Source organism: Lissotriton vulgaris, chromosome 3_1, assembly GCF_964263255.1.
Source record: "Lissotriton vulgaris chromosome 3_1, aLisVul1.2, whole genome shotgun sequence".
Taxonomy (NCBI): Eukaryota; Metazoa; Chordata; class Amphibia; order Caudata; family Salamandridae; genus Lissotriton; species Lissotriton vulgaris.
In genome coordinates this window covers 1,157,448,970-1,157,472,218 of record NC_141689.1, presented here as the reverse complement: position 1 = coordinate 1,157,472,218, position 23,249 = coordinate 1,157,448,970, and the positions used below count along the sequence as shown (strand labels likewise).

Sequence of the window (23,249 nt, the reverse complement as noted above, 5' to 3'; positions counted from 1 at the left end):
GGGTGCTGGCGCAGTGGCAGCAGCATTAGCTATAGTGGGAATGAGCCCGTAAGCTTTATGGAAGCTGCTTCTTCAACAGTGCTTAACAGATCTTTATGCAGACAACAATCCATTGGCAGATGGTCCGTTTGTGCAGTGCCTTGCTGTAGGAAACGTGTGCTCTCTGCAGGGTCACCCTGGACTTTTCACCTTTAACATGACCCTACATTTTAGATAGCTGTCGAATTTTGTGCACTTTAAAAACGCTAATCCAGGTAATGAGGGACAGACTTCCCGTGGAAAGATTACCAGATACACGGCACCCTTCTGAGGAGGAAGAGATGAGGCAGCGAACGGCAATAGGCCAATTCAAACTGTCCGATAACAAAACCACGTTTGAGTGGAAGAAAATGCAAACTCTCCCCTATCGGTATAAGTGCACTAGTTTAAGCTTATTAACGGCTTGGCAATCCGTTTAAAATAAACACTGAAATGAAGCACGTTCTAAATTGTCGTGTTTTCTCTTTCTTGGCTCGTTATCTGATAGTCTCAAACTGCAAAGGGGGTGTTATTTCTGACAGAGTTCCCCCATGAGGACAAATGGCACTGCAGATGAGGAGTGCAAAATCTGGGCGTGCAAATAAACACTGAAACAGGATAGCTCCCAGCACGAGACGGGCAGGCTGAGAGGAGTCAGCAGGCGGCTGTGTGTGTGTGTGGGGGGGGCTCTGTGTGTGTGTGTGGCTCTGTGTGCGTGTGGCTGTGTGTGTGTGTGTGGGTGCAAATGCAATAGTTCTTGCATTTGCGAAAGATTAAGCTAATGACATTGTAAATGACAATGCCATTTATTTATCTGTTTTCAAAACCAACACATAAATAAACAATTTGTCATTTACAATGCCAATAGCTCAAACTTTGTCAAAGGCGAAACCGTTGCATTGTAAATGCTTGTCTTTGTTGGATCTGTTGCCTGTGTTATCTCAATTTTCCACTTATTTCACTCTCTTTTTCTTTTTTGCCTTTTTTCTTAGATTTCTCGCAAAAGCTCTACTCGACCTATTTGAGCATGGCATATATATTTTATACACAATGGAGTCTCCCCTCTTTTTGATCAGCATTGGAATTCTGGAAATAGATACTTCTGGGGTACCCTCCTTTGTTATTCCGCCCATGCCTCTTATTTCTTATTCCTGTGGCTTACTTTCCATATTTCCTTCCACTGGTCGCACTAGAGTGGGTATCCGTTCATTTATTTTTATTACTTCACCTGCAATACCTTGTAACATAAAGTTATATATATAATTGTTAAGCACCATCACTTCAAAGGTACCTTGCAATGTTTTTTGCAGTATTGACATAATATCTAAGATGGATGACGTTGACGAGGCTGACATTTCCATTACTAAGGAGGAATGTTGGTTTGCTTCTCTTAATCCATTCTTAGCCACCTTGGGGCTTAAATCCACTGAGCCACTTATCTTTCTCCCCACGTCAAGATTTCCTCTGCACTCACTCTCATGTCGCCTATATTACCTGGGGCTTCTTCTTGCCTAATCGTATCTGCTGCAGGTGAAAATAACAGAGGCGTGCAGAAGTTTCTCGGTTCCAGCAAGGACTTATTACCAGCATCCGCTCCTATAGAAGGGAGCTGAGGCTGCATTCCCACTTCTTTTATGGCTTCATAATATAAAAGCTTATTTAAATAAACACATCTAAAATGAAGGTCTAAAAAGTAGGAATTTTGGGGCATTTTTACAAGGCTTTTTGTTGCCCTTGCATGAGCGTGTGTCTTGTTTACCCATGCACAGCCCTTGTTTTTTCTCACAGTGTTGTGACGTCCATTTGATTTCTCCACCTACACCTAGAGCGCCGATTAAAAACAGCTGTCGGCATTTTGCTTCTAAGCCTGGGCTGTACAAGTCTGCCTGCCACTTAGCAGTAGTTACCCCGCCCTCACAGGGTGAGGTGTGGCCTCCAAGCTTCACTGACCACACCTACCCTGTGATGAGACGAGAAAGGGCGAACAGGAACCATCCGAAAGACACCACAGACAAAAATATTTCGTCCGTCTGTCGTGTCAGGTCACGTTTTATTTAGTGTATTGAAAGTCAGAAAAAGAGCCCATTCATAATCAGCACGAGCACGTACATGAATCTTAGTTGTAATCGTGCTGACCTGATATTTTCCAGCAACATATGTAATTGCTGCTCTCTCTCGCCTGCAGCACCAATGGGGTCACGAGTACATAGGGTTGTTTTATCTCCCTTGCATATTACATATGCTTATCGTTGGGACAGTGGGACATCTAGATGGAATCTGCAGGGAGAATAAAACAAGCACTAGCAGAGCCACTAAATGTAGCTGGTTTCTCAATGAGTGATGTTTTGTCTGTTTCTGCAAATGGGTGAGTTATTGAATGTGAGGGCTGTCTGAGTGGGTAGGTAAATGTGATGAGTGGTTATAACAATTGGGTGAATGATAGTGGGAAGCTTGATGCGGATGGGTGGATATGAGTAGGTTGATGATTGATGGATGCCGGGTAAGTGAAAGTGAATGAATTGTTGAATGTATATAGGTTAGTGTGTAGGTTAGTGAATGGTCTTGAGGAGGGAGTAAGAAACTGAGTGGATGACTATAGGAATGATAAGGTGGGTAGACGAAAGCTCATGAAAACACCATGAATTGGCTGAAATGCACCCGGCTGCCATCAATACCATATTTTATTAATATAATGGAAAGTACAACAGTGAGTGGGTGAGACAATGTGAATTATGTGAATGAGTGGTAGGGTAGATGAGAATGCATGATTGAGTGTTTGAAGGAGTATGAGTGAGAGGGTGAATAACAGAATGGGTGTGTGTGGATGGGAGTGGATGGTTCAGAGGGAGAATGAGAGTGTATGGGTGGAGGGATGAATGGGAGAAAATTGTGCAAAGCATAAACTGGTAATACTGGTGAAGGTGTGAAGGGAGTTTAGATAGTTTCAGGCCTTTTAGTTGGGACTGAAGGCTCATTGGAATAATTCATTCAAAAAGCCTCCAGACAAGGCAATGATCTGTATTTGACTCCATGCTTTGAACTCCAACTCCTCACTCAGCTCTTCATCCTCTCAAGGTCGATGAAAAAACGACTACAGAGTTTGGTAAACATGAATATCTCCCACCCCAATTACCAGTCTCCACAGCTTAATACATTCCAACAGATCTTAATCAGTTATACACAACAATTTTCACATTGGGCTAGACATGCAATGCTCTCATTGCCAGTAACTGCTTGATTTAGATTATCATTTCTAAATGATGTTACTTCTGTTTGTATTTGCCTTTTCTTAAAGTGTTTCCCCACAAAGTAATTTATGGATTTGGTAACTGACATGATATTTGACCCATCAAAGACATTCTGTCAGGGCTACTTAAAATCTTCCTCATGGTCCTTATGTGATCAAAATTCTCCCCCAAGATCCATTTGTTCTCCAGTTAGGCTCTGTGTCTCTGCCTTCTTTCCCCTTCCTTTTCGTTGTTTAGGCGTTGTTATCTGTCTAGATTTTGCTTTAGCTTTAGTCGGAGACATTCTATTAACATCCAAATAACCTTAGATGTGGACCTTCAACTTTAGGCCGATGTATATGCCCTTGTCGAATGCAGTTGTGATGGAAAATAAAGTGTTCAAGTGAGTTGTAAAGTGTCTTTCTGTTAAGACCTCATGTATGCATTTCTGCTCTGTTGATAATCTGCCCCTTGGTGATTGTGAGGTTGTGGAGTAACATCTTCATCCACAAATTCAGACAGTATCTATTTGCAAGAATGAGGAACCAATTTTGTTGGAGGGTGTGTGGCAAGGTTTCATTGTTCTCTCCTGCTGGATTACTGCCTAGACTGATACAGATTGGGTATTGTGTTTGCATTTGCATTAACTGCTTTTGGTCTGGTTTGCAGTACAATAGCATCTTGCTAGAAACTCAGCAACATTTTTCAGTATGAAGTGAATTATATATCCTGGAACAAGTCAAGGTGTCAGGAGGAGAAGAAGGCGACTGGGGAATTAGTTGATAAAGCATGAACGAGATTTGCTTCATCAATTTTCAACGTTTTGGAGTGAATAACTGATATTTTTATTAGATGAGGTTAACCTGTGCAGAGGATGTTTGCAAAAGGGAAGTGAAGATGTTGCAGGGTAGATGGTATGATAATAAAGATGTCATTGAGGAAAAAAGTTCGAAGGAAAATTCAAAGTCAAGAGATGAGAGTAACTAATAAATAGAGGAGCAAGAAAGACCTGTGCAGAAATGTCAGTAGAGCGTAGACAAATGGGGGAAAGCATAAAATGTAACGGGGTTGATGTAGTAGTGGAGGAATAAAGAAGGAACAAACAAGGTCATCGTCATGAAGGAAGAGTAGAGACAACACTGAGAGTTAGAGATGCGGAGTGGATGTATTAGACAGGGAGAGTGACTGAAAAAGGCTTGTTGAATGGGATGCATGTTGAAGTGAACCAGCCATAAATGGGATGATGGGATGTTAAAAGAGAAGCAAAGAGCTGAGTTAAGAATTCAGATCATCACAGAAAGAAAGGAAAGCATCACCTGAACAGACTATGATTAGAAAAGAAAGACAAAATGGGATGGGAAACCCAATAAAATGAGGTTCTGACTTGGAAGACTTAGGGATGGAAAGAGGATTGCTGAGACAATTCTATGAAAGATGGCAGAGGGTCCCCCCCACTCATACCAATGTGGTGGAGTAAACTGGGAAACACAGAATGAGAAAGCGAAAGTGAATTAAAAGTGGTCTGGCCCAGTTAGCATCCCTCTTAGTCCGTCCTACAGGGTCATTGGGTTTCGTGATGTAATAGATACAAAATACCTTCATTCCAATAGCATTAACACCAGCTATTTTGTGTGTTTTTGAACTCAAGTATGATGTAGATGGAAGGTAATGGCGAATTACATGGATAAAGTTATCCCTGCGTTTTTAGGGCTCGCCTGCTGTGCGCATGCGCATAGCTGGCGAAGCTCTATAGGGGCTTAAATAGACTTTACCCGACTTGGCGATTTGGTGCTGTGCCCGTGGCTTTTAGGTCAATGCGCTTGCGCATTGACCTAAAATGCGCGTGCACATCACCAAATCGCTGTCTGTTCGCCGTCTGTTCCCTCAGCCGTCTGTACCCTGCTGCTTAACACCCTCTCCCCCGCTCCGCCCCCTCCCCTGCCCGCCATGTCGCATTTCTCCTCCCCCCTCCCCACAGCAATGCCCTCCTAACAACACATAGTGCTCCCTGATGCAATGTACTTATCTTTACTGAACACTGATTGGTGAAAGACTGAGACATGCATGTCTGGTTCAGGCCTGCGGGATACACACAGGCCTGAAGCCGACTCTTTCGCCCACAGTGCTGTTAAAAGAATGGTTATCACACTTAAATGGATACCGACCTGCGCACGTATCCTTTTGGTATCCGAACCCTTCCCACAGTTACTTCTTACGCTATTCGACCTAATTATTTTACGGTGCTATAGCCCTGTACTTCACACAATGACAACTCTGAACTGAACTCCCTCGGTCTTTACTTCGACTGGTATGCCTGAATTGGCGCGACAATGCATGGGTTTTTCAGCTCACCCCGTTTTCGCTGTGTCATGTGATGCCGGCTTTTCCATAGATGACGGTGTGGGAAAAAAAATCGCTTGCGATACATAGAGATGCTGTGGTTATGTCTGTACTCCGATGTAAATACCAGGATAAGTTGTTTTGACTGCGTGTTTTTAGAGCCAGTCCATAGATACCTGCCCATTTTTTCGAACAGGAAAGTGGGCGGTTTTAAAACCAAATAGGGGGAATGTCTTTTTACCTTTGACTTCTAATGAAGCAGAGCCGTCTGTACCCTGCTGCTTAACACCCTCTCCCCCGCTCCGCCCCCTCCCCTGCCCGCCATGTCGCATTTCTCCTCCCCCCTCCCCACAGCAATGCCCTCCTAACAACACACAGTGCTACCTGATGCAATGTACTTATCTTTACTGAACACTGATTGGTGAAAGACTGAGACATACATGTCTGGTTCAGGCCTGCGGGATACACACAGGCCTGAAGCCGACTCTTTCGCCCACAGTGCTGTTAAAAGAATGGTTATCACACTTAAATGGATACCGACCTGCGCACGTATACTTTTGGTATCAGAACCCTTCCCACAGTTACTTCTTACGCTATTCGACCTAATTATTTTACGGTGCTATAGCCCTGTACTTCACACAATGACAACTCTGAACTGAACTCCCTCGGTCTTTACTTCGACAGGTATGCCTGAATTGGCGCGACAATGCATGGGTTTTTCAGCTCACCCCGTTTTCGCTGTGTCATGTGATGCCGGCTTTTCCATAGATGACGGTGTGGGAAAAAAAATCGCTTGCGATACATAGAGATGCTGTGGTTATGTCTGTACTCCTATGTAAATACCAGGATAAGTTGTTTTGACTGCGTGTTTTTAGAGCCAGTCCATAGATACCTGCCCATTTTTTCGAACAGGAAAGTGGGCGGTTTTAAAACCAAATAGGGGGAATGTCTTTTTACCTTTGACTTCTAATGAAGCAGAGGCAATTTTAGGTGAGAACAGCTAAAATGAAACCATGCTTTAGCCATTTTAGACTTCAAAAATCGTGAGTCTCCTGCCTGAACATCCACCATCAACACCACTACCACATCCACCGCCACATCCACCACCACCATATCCCCCAGATACACCACATCTATATGTGTGTGTGTGGGTGGGTGTGTGGCTCTGTGTGTGTAGGTGCACCCACCACCACCACATCCACCACCACATCCACCATCACCTCCACATCCACCACCACCCCATCCATCACCACCACCGCATCCACCACCACCACCGCATCCACCATCACATCCACCATCACCTCCACATCCACCACCACATCCACCACATCCACCACCACCACATCCACCACCACCCCATCCACCACTACCACCACCACCGCATCCACCACCACTGCATCCACCACCACCACACCCACCACCACATCCACCACCACCACATCCACCACCACCACATCCACCACCACATCCACCACCACATCCACCATCACCTCCACATCCACCACCACCCCATCCATCACCACCACCGCATCCACCACCACCACCGCATCCACCATCACATCCACCATCACCTCCACATCCACCACCACATCCACCACATCCACCACCACCACATCCACCACCACCCCATCCACCACTACCACCACCACCGCATCCACCACCACTGCATCCACCACCACCACACCCACCACCACATCCACCACCACCACATCCACCACCACCACATCCACCACCATATCCACCACCACCTCCACCATGACATCCACCGCCACATCCACCACCACATTCACCACCGCTACATCCACCACCACATCCACCACCACATCCACCACCACTACCACATCCACCACCACCAGCACATCCACCACCACTTCCACCACATCCACCACCACCACATCCACCACCACCACATACACCACCACCTCATCCACCACCACCACATCCACCACCACCACCACATCCACCACCACCACCACATCCACCACCACCACCACCACATCCACCACCACCACATCCACCACCGCATCCACCACCGCATCCACCACCACCACATCCACCACCACATCCACCACCTCATCCACCACCTCATCCACCACCTCATCCACCACCGCATCCACCACCACCACATCCACCACACCAACCACCATCACTTCCACCACCACATCCACCACCACTTTCACCACAACCACCACATCCACCACCCCCACATCCACCTCCTCCACATCCACCACCACATCCACCCCCTCATCCACCACCATCACCACCACATCCACCATCAACACCACTACCACATCCACCACCACCATATCCCCCAGATCCACCACTACCACATCTATATGTGTGTGTGTGTGGCTCTGTGTGTGTGTAGGTGCACCCACTACCACCACATCCACCACCACATCCACCACCACATCCACCATCACCTCCACATCCACCATGACAACCACCACAACCACCACCCCATCCACCACCACCACCGCATCCACCACCACCACCGCATCCACCACCACCACATCCACCGCATCCACCACCACCGTATCCACCACATCCACCATCACCACCACATCCACCATCGCATCCACCACCACATCCACCATCACATCCACCATCACCTCCACATCCACCATGACATCCACCGCCACATCCACCACCACCACATCCACCGCATCCACCACCACCGTATCCACCACATCCACCATCACCACCACATCCACCATCACATCCACCACCACATCCACCATCACATCCACCATCCCCTCCACATCCACCATGACATCCACCGCCACATCCACCACCACCACATCCACCGCATCCACCACCACCGCACCCACCACCGCCGCATCCACCACCACATCCACCACCACTTCCACCACATTCACCACCACCACATCCACCACCACCACATCCACCACCACCACCACATCCACCACCACCACCACATCCACCACCACCACCACATCCACCACAACAATATCCACCACCGCATCCACCACCACCACATCCACCACCACATCCACCACCTCATCCACCACCTCATCCACCACCTCATCCACCACTGCATCCACAACCACCACATCCACCACCCCCACATCCACCACCCCCACATCCACCACATCCACCACCTCCACATCCACCCCCTCATCCACCACCATCACCACCACATCCACCATCAACACCACTACCACATCCACCACCACCATATCCCCCAGATCCACCACTACCACATCTATATGTGTGTGTGTGTGTGTGTGTGTGTGTGTGTGTGTGGCTCTGTGTGTGTGTAGGTGCACCCACCACCATCACATCCACCACCACATCCACCACCACATCCACCACCACATCCACCATCACCTCCACATCCACCATGACAACCACCACAACCACCACCCCATCCACCACCACCACCACCACCGCATCCACCACCACCACCGCATCCACCACCACATCCACCGCATCCACCACATCCACCACCACCATATCCACCACATCCACCATCACCACCACATCCACCATCGCATCCACCACCACATCCACCATCACATTCACCATCACCTCCACATCCACCATGACATCCACCGCCACATCCACCACCACCACCACATCCACCGCATCCACCACCACCGTATCCACCACATCCACCATCACCACCACATCCACCATCACATCCACCACCACATCCACCATCACATCCACCATCACCTCCACATCCACCATGACATCCACCGCCACATCCACCACCACCACATCCACCGCATCCACCACCACCGCACCCACCACCGCCGCATCCACCACCACTACATCCACCACCACATCCACTACAACCACCACCCCATCCACCACTACCACCACCACCGACGCATCCACCAACACCACGGCATCCACCATCACCACATCCACCGCATCCACCACCACCACATCCACGACATCCACCACCACATCCACCATCACCACCACATCCACCATCACCACCACATCCACCACCACATCCACCATGACCTCCACCACCACATCCACCACCGCCACATCCACCACCACATCCACCACCACCACCACCACATCCACCACTTCCTCCACCACCTCATCCACTACCACCACATCCACCACCACCACCACATCCACCACGGCATCCACCACCACTTCATCCACCACCGCATCCACCACCACCACATCCACCACACCCACCACCATCACTTCCACCACCATATCCACCACCACTTTCACCACATCCACAACCACCACATCCACATCCACAACCACCACATCCACATCCACCACATCCACCACCTCCACCACCACCACCACATCCACCACCACATCCACCCCCTCATCCACCACCATCACCACCACATCCACCATCACCACCACCACCACATCCACCACCACCATATCCCCCAGATCCACCACTACCACATCTATATGTGTGTGTGTGTGGCTCTGTGTGTGTGTAGGTGCAAATGCAATGTTCTTGGATTTCCGTCACAATAAAATACACTGAACATAATCTTCACAAAAGTTATTTACAAACATTTAAGCTATTGCCATTATAAATTACAATAACTTTTATTTAAGTATTAATTATTTACAAAATTAAAAGCCATTGTTATTTGTAATATCAAGACATCTAAGTTACGTAAATACAACACACATTGCATTACAAATGCTATAGGTGTCACATTTGCAAAAGTTAACACTATTGACATTGTAACTGACAAAGCTATTAATTTTGCTACTTTCAAAACCAACACATAAATAAAAAAAGTGTCATTTACAATACCAATAGCTCAAACTTTCCTAATGCGAGACCTATTGCATTTCCAATGCTTGTTTATCCTTGCAAACTGGCTTCCACTGACAATTATAAATAGCTTTTAGTTAGTGAAAACTGACTTAGCAGATACTGGAACAAGACACTAAGGGGCATATTTACAGGCCCCCTATCACCACCACAGCGTCACTTTTCACAGCTTGTGGCAGCAATAGGGGCTTTTCTCTTATTTACAAGGCGCTGTTAAGCCACTTAACATGACACACTTTAACGCTATACGTAGTGTGAAAGGGGAGGGCAATAGGTGTTGCAGTGGCCATTCCACCGCAATCCCCATTGATTTTGAGGCTGCCCCATATTTACAAGGGTGGTATAAATATGGGGCAGTGCCATAATTAAGACAAGGGAAACCTGGTGTTACCCTGGCGCAATGAGGAGAAAAGTTTAATTTCTCATCATTTTTGCTGGTTCCATGTGTGCTGCGTTGTGCAGCACACATGGAAACAGCAAAATGCCTTTGATTGTTTATGTGCTGAAAGTTGTCCCTTCCTGTACAAAAAAATATTTAAAAAAAGACGTTTTGCAACTTCTATGTGTACTGCATTAAGCAGCACACATAGAAGTTACCAAACGCCACTATAAGATTGTGTATGTGCAGGAAGAGACATGATATTTGTGCATAGTTTAGCACTCGCTTGCAGTTCTAAAGCATCTCATGAACGTAATGAGTACTGTTGCCAGGACGTGGCTTCTTGTCCCTTGTGGTGGATCAGGGTTATTGCAACATGTAGTGACTTACAGCAATAGGGTTCTCAAGCCTGACGGTGGATGAGGACGGTGACCTGTGCCCCATGTGTAATGTCCCAAGATACCAACGTTCCCCCAGCTTCAGCGACAGGTTCAAACAGTCCCAGAACTGTATTATTGCCCTGCCTCCGACAGAACACAAGCACCAGCAGTACAAATCTAACTCCTTTGATGGAAAGACATACAGCTGTGCTTTCTTTGCTCTCCCGCTGGAGTACAATGCTGTAACCTGTTGAGGGGGGTGAGTCTTAACAATTTATTCAGGAATCGCACTCTGGTCACACCACATATGGCCATACATTTGAAACGTCTTATTAATTCTGGGAGAAAGTACCCCTTAGGCTATCCTCTCTCTAGCCCTAGTCTAATATGGAATTCATATGACCAAGGACCAATATACATGCTGTACAGGGGGTTGTATTGAAGAGAAGAGACACCCCTCACTGGTCATATTTGGATCATTTTGTATATATTTTTGCTCCTTCACTTTTGAACACTGCTCTGTTATCATCAATGTCAATTGTTACACCAACCAAGGAAAATACAATAGATGTGCATTCTGAAAGGCCTTAATGAAGCTTTCTCTTGATGATTAAAAAGGTTGGCACAAATCAAATACATTTACGTAAGACCCATGGATCCATTGATCCATTGTTCTATTTCTTCCCAAGTCCTAGGATATTCAGCTAGCAAGATATTCCTGTGTCCTTTGGGGGGGGGGTGGGGGGGGGGGGGGGGGAACCCAGCACAGAAAGCTGGATGGTGAAAGACCTTTGTCGCTGCTCCACCACTCTCAAGAAGAACAACCAACGCTGGGTTGCCTGTGCTTCTAAACTGTTGTGTTTTTAGACCTTCCCTTGTTTTGGGGCAGACAAGGGGTCAACACAAACAAGGACAATGTAAGGTAAGCCCCATACCAGAATGCGATGACCAAACATGTCAAATTAATGACAGTTCCATTAGGGTTACAGAGCACTTTGTTACCAGTGGGTCAAGACCATTGAGTTCTTGGTGTGTCGGGGATCCAAGGATTTCTGACCAGCGGCTCAATCTCCCTACTCGTCTATATACTTAAGCTATTCACTAGTCTTGGAGTCAATGGAGCATTCCCCAACCCCTACATCCTAAAGGAACATTTGTTCTCTACAGACTCTATTTTGAATATCACAGGTGCGTTCTCTGAGCATTCTGGCACCTCCTTCAAGTTACTTTGTCAATTACACATTATCACACAGCTTTGAAATGCAAACACATCAGTTGGGTAGATTTAACAGCTAATTATATCCCACTGTTTAGGGCTATAATGGTTATTAAAGGCCCTCTTCTCAAGTTATAGACCTGATTCACAGGGCTGGGCCTATATCATGGGAGAAAGCCTTTAACAACCATTATAGTCAGTGTCAGATGGGCTATAACGCCATTAGAACATTCCACCCACTGAAGACATAACGACAAGCATTGGGATATTGGGGTAGAATGCATATTCCAGCTATTATCAGCCACCAGTTGTATCATCGAAGCTCTCTTGGTACTTTGTGGTCTATGCTATCCAATAAGTTTTAGATTGTGTAGACTTTCCATTGTTTGCTACTTAATGGGGAATGAGGTGTGCCCCAATCTGTATTGACAGGACTTCGACCAGTCCATATTGCATAACATTTTGCTCCAGGGTGAAAAGAGAAACAATCCACCATTGCTTTACATGTGCTCTCTTTCCATGCATAAGAAGTGAACAAAAATGTGTTACTATTTTGAAAGTGAAGCTAGAAATTAAATAAAGTCCAGGGCAACATAAGATTGCTCTGCATACACAGTGCCATTTGATATAGCTCCGTTTATGCCATTATGCTCAGCTATTCAGACAATTTGCAATTTCCTGACCCTAGGATTATCCATTTTTTGGTCGTATGCAATGCCCTCGATTATATAAGAGCAATAAACAGGACAACACATAATTTACACTTCTCAAAACTAAACATGTTTTATTATTTATTTAACAGGGATTGTGTGAAGAACGCCCGCACATAATATTCCTTAAAATTAACACAGAAGAAGCAAAGGTAAGAATTTTAATTTTAGCTGGAAAGAGCATGCAACACCACGAGAGGCAAGTGAGCTGTGTGTATGCTTCTGTTCTCAACTTTTATTGGCCTGCAGGTCTAAATTCAAATTTTGGCAAGGCTGAGAGTACATTGATCCCTTGGGGGATAATATTTTAAGTGTCATTAAAGTGGGACCACAATGCTGCAACACAGCATGTCCTGCTGTACCAAGCAATGTATATGCACATGAAAGACATATGGGTGCTGTTTAATGTTCTACCAGTGACTAATTCTAACAAAGAGCCACTTACTGAACTAACCCAACAGGTTATAACAACCAGTAGGTCTCCATGCAACCTAAGTGTGACTCGTGTTAGTTTAGAAGCTCATCGACCAGCTAGTGGTAGGTAGATGCCCTGGTTTTTTCCACACCAATGCATGAGAGTGGGCTATATATAAAAAGGGTTTTCAAAAGAGGAAGATGGGTTGGAATACCCTAAAGTTCTTAGTATTTGTACAGATTATAAGAATTTTGTGAAAGAAGAAAGGGAACAGTTATCAACTCATTAATTCACTGGGTGTATAATAACTGTATATTAATATTAATATAATATAATATAATTGAAAACTGGCTGAGGCAGATGAATGAGCTATTATGCTTTAAACAGAATAGCAGCAAAGTGTGATTTGATGCCAAGAAAGATGCTTCTTTTATTGCGGCACATTCTTTGACTGGGCTGTCCTCTTTTTTTTGTTGCAGCCAGAGTCGAAACTGGGGTGATTGGGGTTACTACTTTAGGTAGACAAGGTATGCTGGCATCTGCAGAGACTGATAGCCAGCTATCTCATGCAACTTGATGGGGAGGGGATGAATCGATCCCTCCTCCAAGCCGAATCTTTCCATCTAGACATCCCTGACAGCCCGCGACCTGTCAAGGATCACTTGAACCTATTTACCACTTGCTCAGAGCAGATGATAAATGTGACCCAACAAAGGCCCTCATTACGAGTCACCCAGAGCGGAATTGAGGGGTGGGGAGAATTAATACTTTCGGAGGAGAAGGTATGATGGCATCTGCACAGCCTGGTCCCCAACTATCGCCTGCAACTTGACGGGGCGGGATGAATCTACCCCTCCCCCAGGCCGAATCCCTCCCCACAACCATACATCCTCAACAGCCCGCGACCAGTGAAGGATCACAAGATCGTTCTTACCATTTGCTCAGAGCAGATGATAAATGTGACCCGATAAGGCCCGGTTACTTTGCCAAGGATAGGAATCAGATGCGGTTTTTGGGCTAGTAAACCAGACCCATGTGTTAATCTCCATTTTAGGCTAGATACCTTTGAATAGCTGGACTGAGGCTCTAACACCAGTGACTGCTTGATGATGGCCATATTAAATACAGTAATTGTCTTTACAGTGATTCTTCCTCGTTTCAGTTTTCCAGCCCACCCCCCATATTACACCGACACTGCTGAAAAAACTACTTGCCCTAGGATGACTCTTCTCACAGTTGAGGCCTATAATAAGAAGTAAAGGTCAATTGGAGGTCAGGAGGCTGTTTTCAAAAGCATTTACATTGACTGATCTTTGGTTCCCCCAGGGTGCAGCCATCCTTCTGTGGAGTCAGTTACACTACCCGGACAGGAATTAACTGGGAGTAGTAGGTCAGAGTGATCCTTTGTCACCGCAAAATATACCAATAGTCTAAGGCTTGGAAATCAGCTGCATGCATAAGATTGGTAGATATGGCCCTAGCCACAACTGGCAAGAGAGGCTCCTACATACTGCGAGGAGGGATTAGGATGAAAAAATTGCAAACTGCCCTCCAGATTGTGTAACAGCCAGATTCTACCTTTGGGCAAAATGTAGGAGAGGTGCATAGGACATGTCAATATCGCCCACTAAAATGCTTCCAGATAGCACCATGCCTGGTCCCCCGAGTAAGATATTGTATGATTGCGAGTGTGATGGTGCAGTACAGATGGATGTATATTGTCGGCGAAGATTGAGGCGTGTTTTATTTTAATGCAATATAAAATGCTAATTGAGGCTGAGATCCACCTATGTTTCCTTCCCCCATCTGCTACCTCCCACACAAAACACAGAGGAAAATCAGCAAGCGGCAGACAGCAGTGGAACATTTAGAGCTGATTAGCTCTTAAAAGGCTGTCTGGGAAGTAGACTGGCTCACCGGTGGTGCCTTGGTTTCTGTTTCCAGTGGATGTGAATAGATACCACTATTTAATGTATATGGAAGATACAATGTTATAACCCCCTTTTGCCAATGTTAACCAGACTGGGAACAGGCAATGCTTATAACATTTGCTTTTGCCACTACTATCCCTTGCCAATTTGTTGATAAATTTGGCTCAATACTTCAAGATGCATTGTCTTTTTCTTAAAGGTTTTTCTCCCCTTTGGTCCATAGTGTGCATGTATAATTGTACCCCTAATTTATGGATTGTAATTCATATTAATCATAGTTGATGATTGAAACTATTCATTCTTTCTAATATTCTGCTCAAATTACATTATTTGTTTTAAAAAAGATGCACTGTAGGACATGACACTACTTGATCAAAGTACTGACAGGGAACTAGACCAAAGATCAAAGGCTAATCTGCAAATTCTAATTAACTGCACAAAGAATGACAGCAGGCACACCACCATTAACTTCATGCAAGACCCGGCTACTTACACATAGGCTCTAATGAAATCATGATCCAACACCAACCATGCTGTCTGGACACTCTGATTGGTCAGTTCAAATGTAAACAGTGTCTGTCTTCTGGAGGCATTATACAGAACCAGAAAAAAGGTCCATGCTTTGTAGCCTGGACAGATTATCTTGTCCTTCAACAATGAACTCTGCTTCAATAGCAGGGAACAAGATTTGATTCAGACACAACACAGCTGCCATTCTACACCTTACAGGACAAGAACTTGAATCATGTCCAAATATCGAAGAACCCCTCCAGCGAATTGACCAGGGGGTACATGAGCGGATTCCTGCTCTAATAATCCTTCCACCATTGACCTGGATGGTATGGGATTGTTATTTATTTACAGTTAGAGGAGCCAAGAGGTCTCGCAAAGGAGAGAAAAATACCATTAGCGATGCGCGAAATGTGCAAATTTGCTTTCCCGTAATAATGTGAAATTTCAGGAAAATTACACAAAAGTTCACATACTTATGTGAAATGTAAATCTGTCAGTCAACTTTATATCTTAGGGCAAAATGCATCCTCACATCAATTTTTGATGTAACAAACCATAGCGCGAAAAACACAATTGCCACAAATAACAGTCACTCGTGTTCAGGTTACTTGCATTGTTCCCACCCTATAACTTCTCTGTGAATGGCAGCGTAATTACATGAAGTGGCCTAATAGCGTAAATTTGGGAATTTCACGTAACAAGCATAATACAAAATTCCCCAAATCATCCGAATTTTGCTAGAGTAATTTAAATTTTAATTCACATACAACACAAATACAGAGCACCTGATAAAAAACAAACTGCTCTTTCTCTTGTCTGTTGTACGGCACTCTTAAATTTACAGAGGTGTAGCGCTTGTTTTGCAGGTAGTTTGAGGTTTATCGCTCCTCTGACTAAATGGACAGAGTCTGATCTCAGTTTTGTTTTATACAAGGAGACACGGGGTGAGGTTGCATTTGCACTTATTGGATTGGAATTCAAGTGACCAGGTCACCCCTATTTGATCATTATTAGTTGAGCCATGTTACGCACTAAAGGTTTACAGCTATATGCAGGGTTTTTAACTGGTTCCCCTCCCTGTTAGGCCTTGTTTAATAGCATGGGTGGTTGTGTACTTTTCTGCTGTCTTCCTATGGTTTTGTTTCTATAAATGCAAATAAAATTGATTATAAAAAAAAATAGTATGGGTGGAAGGCAGTACAACAGTCCCTTTGTTAGCTCGTGTGCTAAGGGATTACCAAGTCGGACAGCTTTAGGACGCCGTGGCGTGGCATAACTTGAGAGCCCCCTCTGCAAAGTAGATGTAGAGTAGTTAGGAGCTTTCAGGCTAGGAGCTAGGAGCCTGCCGCCCATCCACAGTGCCAGAGGGGGCCTCATGGAGCTTGGGGGCACCATCCCCCACCGCGGGGGCTGCGGGTGCTAATGTTACGCCACTGTTAGCGCCCCGTTGTAAAAGATGCCTAGTCACAGAAAGTAAATGTCTTGCGGTGCCCTCTCCTCAGTAGTGTTCATTTACAGTCAATTGACCTGCGGTGCATCACAACAACTCCCACTCTAGGATGAGACTCCGCAGACGGCAGCGCTGTGGGTCAGCACCCACAGTACTGGAGCGCCCACTACCCTATTAGTTATTGTAATAACCAACCTAATTATTCGAGTTTTTGATCAACGACATTTGCAATGGTAAAAGTGTCTTAGAAATTATAGTGTGAATTTATTGTGGTTATTTGATGATTAAGCGCACAAGTTACCACGGGACGGTCCCTATTGTACACAAAGGGCCTCATTTCTAAAAAAGTGCTGCATCACTGTGAGAAAACAGCGATGCGTCACTGTTCATTGCACCCTCTTTGGGACACCAATGATGCATCATATTTACAGTATGACACATCATGTCGCAAGGAGTTACAGATACGTCAGTATTTCTGACGTATCTGTAGGCGCAAAAATAACGCATTGCTGGAGTGTGTCACAAAAGAGACTCAACTCCAGCAATGGGTCATTACACATGGGCAAGTCCCATGTTAAATGTGCCTGCGTCAGTCTTATGCCTGCAATCAGGCAGGCGTAAGTCATTGATTCATTTGCGTCCTAGAAGTGGCACAGTGACATCTTATAGATTTCACTGCGTCACTTCTATGACCATTTCTTGCGTGGGAACGCACCCCTTTCATACATTGTACCTGGCGCAGGTATAATGTGGCGCAGGGATTTACAAAGTGACGCATCTACCTAGAGGCGTCACTTTGTAAATATGACGCAACATGGTGCATTTTTAACACCGCTAGTGCGTCACAAAAAAGTGACACACCGGTGGCGTAAAAGTGATGCTAGGCCTGGTAAATAAGGCCCAAAGTCTGTTGTTCTTACTGTCTGAATGAAAGTGGAATAGTCTGTGTGTAGAGAAATGCAAAACTTAATCCATTTATATTTTTTTCAGGAATTTATTGATCATTTTAAAATCACAGGTTTACCTGCATTCCAGTATTACAGGGGCACTCAAAAGGTACAGTATTGTTTACACAGTTATATATTTAATGTTAAAAATGGTAATTATGGTCAAAACCGGAGTTATAAATATCTACCTTTGTATGGTAGGGAACTGTATTAGTGATTTGCTTTCTTTCACTTCATGCAGACGTTAAATAATTGCCTCAGAGCCTGTCTGAAGCAAGTCAGGTTGTAAGGGAAGATCAGGGAAGGGGAAAGGTATATCCTACTGGAGTGGCAGAGTTAGTGTTGAGGTGCGCTTGGAAAGTCGATGTTGAACTTGTTCCCATAGCTGAGGTGATCTTCCATAGTTTTGATGACTCCAGGAAGAAAGCTTCAAACCTTTGGGGTGAAAAGGAAAATCTCTTTCCCCCACTATTAGATTTATTTTCCGTCAGCATGGTGAGAATTCTGCCTGGCTTAACCCGAGAGTCATGGTTGGGTATGAAAGGAAGAACTGAAAAAAGCAGGTCTTCCAGATTCTGAATTATACGGCACAACACACGACGCATTATATGGAGTGTGCAGCACGTACATTTGTAAAAAAAATATATTTTCTGCAACCCCAAATATTCTAAAACCCAATTAGTGGAAAAAAATAAAAGCAATGCAGTTTGGTGGAAAATAGTGGAAAAACCCAAGAACAATTAAAAATAATGATAGAGAGGGAGGTATGGTAGCGAAAGGCTTAAGCAGAGGATTGAGAGTACAGAAGGCTCCCCGCCCCCAATAAAATGTTGGAAAAAAGGCACGAAAGGGCAAGAAAATAAAAACAAAATAAATAAATTGGTGAAGTATGGCGGTTGGGGGAGTATCACCACAAAAAAAACGAAGCTGGAGGGGGAAATGAGATGATGGAGAAGGGAGGGAAAGAGGAAAGTGGGCGCTAAAACAGTGGAAAAAGGAAAGGGATATTTAAGGTCTTGGCATACTTTTAGGAGTGTGATGGTTTGGTGTTATGTTGGTGCTGTCATTGGCATCGCTGGCAGGGGCAATGCGTGTTGCAGGCTGCAGTAGCCTTCCGAGAAGGGCCGAAGGACTTAATATTTGACTAAGTAACCACTGCCATCACTGCACCAGTCCCATCTCTCCCGAAGGCCAACATTATGGGTGACACTACAAAATACCATTAGCACTTGAGAAATCTCAGGCCTGAGGAGCTGTCTGCTCTCACACCTTCAGTAGACAAACAAGCACTGTGCGTACTTGTTTCTAGCAGTTACCGATGCTCAGGGCAAAGGGACTATGGGGCATATTACCAAGGGGGGCAATAGGCAATTATATCCGATTTAGCGGCCATTTTCAGCCGCTAAGCGGCGATAATTCTATCGCCCTATTAACAAGCTGTCGCTAACTGATGTTAGCGACAGCTTTTAGGCGATAGCGAGCGGTTTGGGGCCCGCTTTGCATGTCCGCAATGTTTATCGCTAATGACATGCAAAGTGGGTGTACCCAACCAGTCAGCGACTGAAACTAGTCGCTAACGTCGCTATCGCCTATTAGCAAGGCAGGCGTAGCGTTGGAAATATTCGTGCTAAGCGCGAATATCTCCAAATGCTAACATCTGCCCAGACCAGTTCTTAGCCATGTTATCCAATGGGAGGTGGATAACATGGCTAAGAGCATTTTGTCGCTAATGTGTGAATATCGCTGTGTTCTCAGCGATATTCACGCATTTCGCCCCTATCGCTGGATATTTTAGCACAATGGAGAAAAACGTTGCTAATAGCATGTTTTTTCCGCTAACATATCCAGCGATAGGCAGCGATAAAAAAATCATCGCTAAGTCTATTTAGCGATAAATATCGCTACTTGTTGGTAATATGACCCTATGGGTTCTCCCAATCCAGGATGTGTGACGTTACTACGCAAACTATTACAACACATGCTTTTACAACACAGTTTTTACAACGCAAGCTTCACAATGCAAGCCATTTCAATGCATGCACCCTTACAACATCATTTACTATTCTTACCTCAAAGACGGTGCTGGTCAGCGTTGTAATGGCATGCACTGTAATAGCATGCATTGTAATGGAACTTGCGTTGTAAAGGCATTGCGTTGTAATGCCTGCGTTGTAATGGATGTTTCCCTCCAATCCCAAACCTGTGTACATGATTGAGAAAGTAAGTAGTAGCCCAGAATGTCATTTCAGGCAAAACCCGATTCGTTTTGATGGACAGCCAACATTTAACAGGTTTCAAGATTCAGGAACAGAGACATTTTCAGAGTAAAGCCAGAAACTCTCCATTTCAGACACCTAGCAGGTTCACTCACATTCTTTGCTTGCTCGGCTGGAATTTAGTGCTCTATATTAGTAGACTTACAAAAGCAAAGGCCCTGATTTAAATGCATTTTCGTGTTCAAAGATTAAATACAAATATTGAAATGTATAAAGATCCGCATTACCATAATGTAATGAGGATATAAAAAAGGACTAAACAAAGCATTGCTTCAATGGAAGCTTAGGGTATCTGGGATTACTAATTTTACTGATAGAACAGGCCGTTTTAGGACAAGACAATTGTGCTTTAACTTGTGAACAATGTGAAAACCTTCAGGGCACTGTTGTTTTAAATACTGTTGCAAAATGCAAACAGAATTCTACTGGTAGTTTATATGTAATGTAATGTAATGTAAGGGACATTTCTAACGCGCAACTTTCACTCCAAAGAAAGGTTCCGTCATGAGCATCGGTTGGTTGAGCTGTGCTCATGACGGAACCGTTCCGTCATAACCACGCCCGTTTTCATTAGGGCTCAGCACTGGCGGTAAATCTGCATCGTACGGATGAGGTTAAACATGGCATATGAGATCAATGTGGAAATTGTATTGTAAGTGGTTACATACTGGGTGACTGTGGGAACTGCAGTGGTATTGGTGTTTTACACACTGTGGTATTGTATGAAATAGCATAGCAATATATGCACTCCAGAGCAATGGGCAAACTGGATAGTTTAAAGTTTTTGTCCATAATAAGCCTTAATAAAGTACAGTATTTTCCCCACCGATTGAGATCTTATTGGTGTTGACACTCTTACGTTTCTGAAAATGTTTGCAATGATTTCACAATGCCATTCTCTCATAGTTTAATATTGACCGGTACTTCGGAGTCATAGCTTCGCTTTGATCAATTGGGTTCTGTTGGTTCTCTTTACCATACATATGTCATCTTTTTTCTCAGGCTCATGCTTATCCTCAGGCCATAAGGAGTCCTATTATTTCATGTCACAGTCCAAGATTTCCATAATTTCACCCTCATTGTGCAGTCACTGTATTTGCTTGCTCTTAGCTCTTCTAGTTGAGGTTCTAGTTATTAGCGCCACAAGGTTAGGTTGAGGTACCAACAGTGTAAAATCTAAAAAAGGACACACAAATTGCTAGTATAGTGACTAACCACCCTGTAGTTTGACCACACTGAGGCAAGGAAGGGTCAAACTAACCTGAATAAAGATTATCTGTAGTTACATAATGCACTAGTAAAGCTAGACTCGAGCCAGTATTTTCTCTCCGGATTTGATAAAAATAATGAAATGTTTTGAGAGATTGTCCACTTGTTTCCAAATTAAAAGGGAGGAAATGTAATTATTACTAATGGTTTAGCATGGGACATCGCCACATATCTGTACATTCCAAATGGGTACTCTCCTTAGCTCTGAGTGCATACTACTTTCCCTGCATAATATGAGTGAGGCACTTTTTCCTGAAAATTGTTAAATGTTTTTGAAATGTAAAAGTTAAAAAATATGCTGCAGAACATACAGTCTGCTGCAGCGAATTTATTAGACATTAAATATGACGGAGTCTTCTTGATCTGAACGTTTTAAAATCCTTTGTGAGGAATTAAACTGCAGTTAGTTTCCCAGTGATAAGAATAATACACCCATTGATCAGCAATCTAGAATTGATTTTATAGTTTGAACTGTACAAAATAAGAATTAGGACATTTGTAAAGACAAGTAGTCATTTTCAAATGAAACAACTTCAGTAGCATTTTTTTTAAATCCATCACTGCATCTTTCTATGCTCAGATTTCAATCTCTTATCATATCCCAAGTAGAATCTGTGCAGTTGTGCATTGATTCTTGGGTGAACAGTACTGATAACGGGTTACCCACTTAGGAGTGTTCGTGAAACCAAACAAGTATCGTGAAGAATAATTTTTCATATTTATGTTTTAAAAATTAAAATTAATTGAATCCGTCTCTAGCACAACATATTGGAATCGCCCATGTATATGATGACTATGATTAATTTTCATTTTTTTTTACCCTTTGCAAAATTTCTTCAGCTCTATGAATTTGCTGGGGCCAACAAAGACCATATCATGAAGATGTTGTGTGAATTCGATGTGGGCTCTTAAGTACTTTTGAACCATTCATGGCCTGAATTATGCACCTACTCCGACAACAGCAACAGTCTGCATACTATTTTTACTATAAAATGTAATAAACTTGATTAATCCCACCAGATCCACAGTTCTTTCTCATTGTATGTATTTGAACAGAGTGAATTGCCTTGTTTTAATAAGAATAAACAATATACAACTGTGAACGTGTGTATTCCTCTCATAATCATTAGTTGTCAATTTCAAAGGTTATATTGGCTATACTGTGAACATCATCAAATGACGAAAACTGATGTCAGCTCACCTCGCTCATACTAGAGACGTGAAGTTATGTGTTTTTAAGCAGGTGCTCCAATCGGAATGGGGCATAGCGTACCATCTGGCAACACCACTTTCTTATCTAGTAACCAGTGATAATGCGCACTCACTGACTAGAAAACACAAACTAGAAAGGACCACAGACTCGACAATTAGGTTAAAACCAGC

At 44.2% G+C, this 23,249-nt stretch overlaps 1 protein-coding gene across 1 annotated transcript in view; it reads left to right on the top strand.

Moving 5' to 3' along the window:
- The window catches only part of LOC147727610 (thioredoxin-like), a 96,746-nt gene extending 73,777 nt beyond the window's left edge, over positions 1 to 22,969 (top strand). Inside the window, exons 3-5 of the mRNA XM_086961645.1 lie at positions 13,158 to 13,217; positions 18,365 to 18,430; positions 22,707 to 22,969. Coding sequence (XP_086817771.1) covers positions 13,158 to 13,217; positions 18,365 to 18,430; positions 22,707 to 22,778 — 198 coding nt within the window. The 3' untranslated portion in view covers positions 22,779 to 22,969. The remainder of the gene's footprint in view (positions 1 to 13,157; positions 13,218 to 18,364; positions 18,431 to 22,706) is intronic.
- The last annotated feature ends 280 nt before the right edge of the window (positions 22,970 to 23,249 follow it).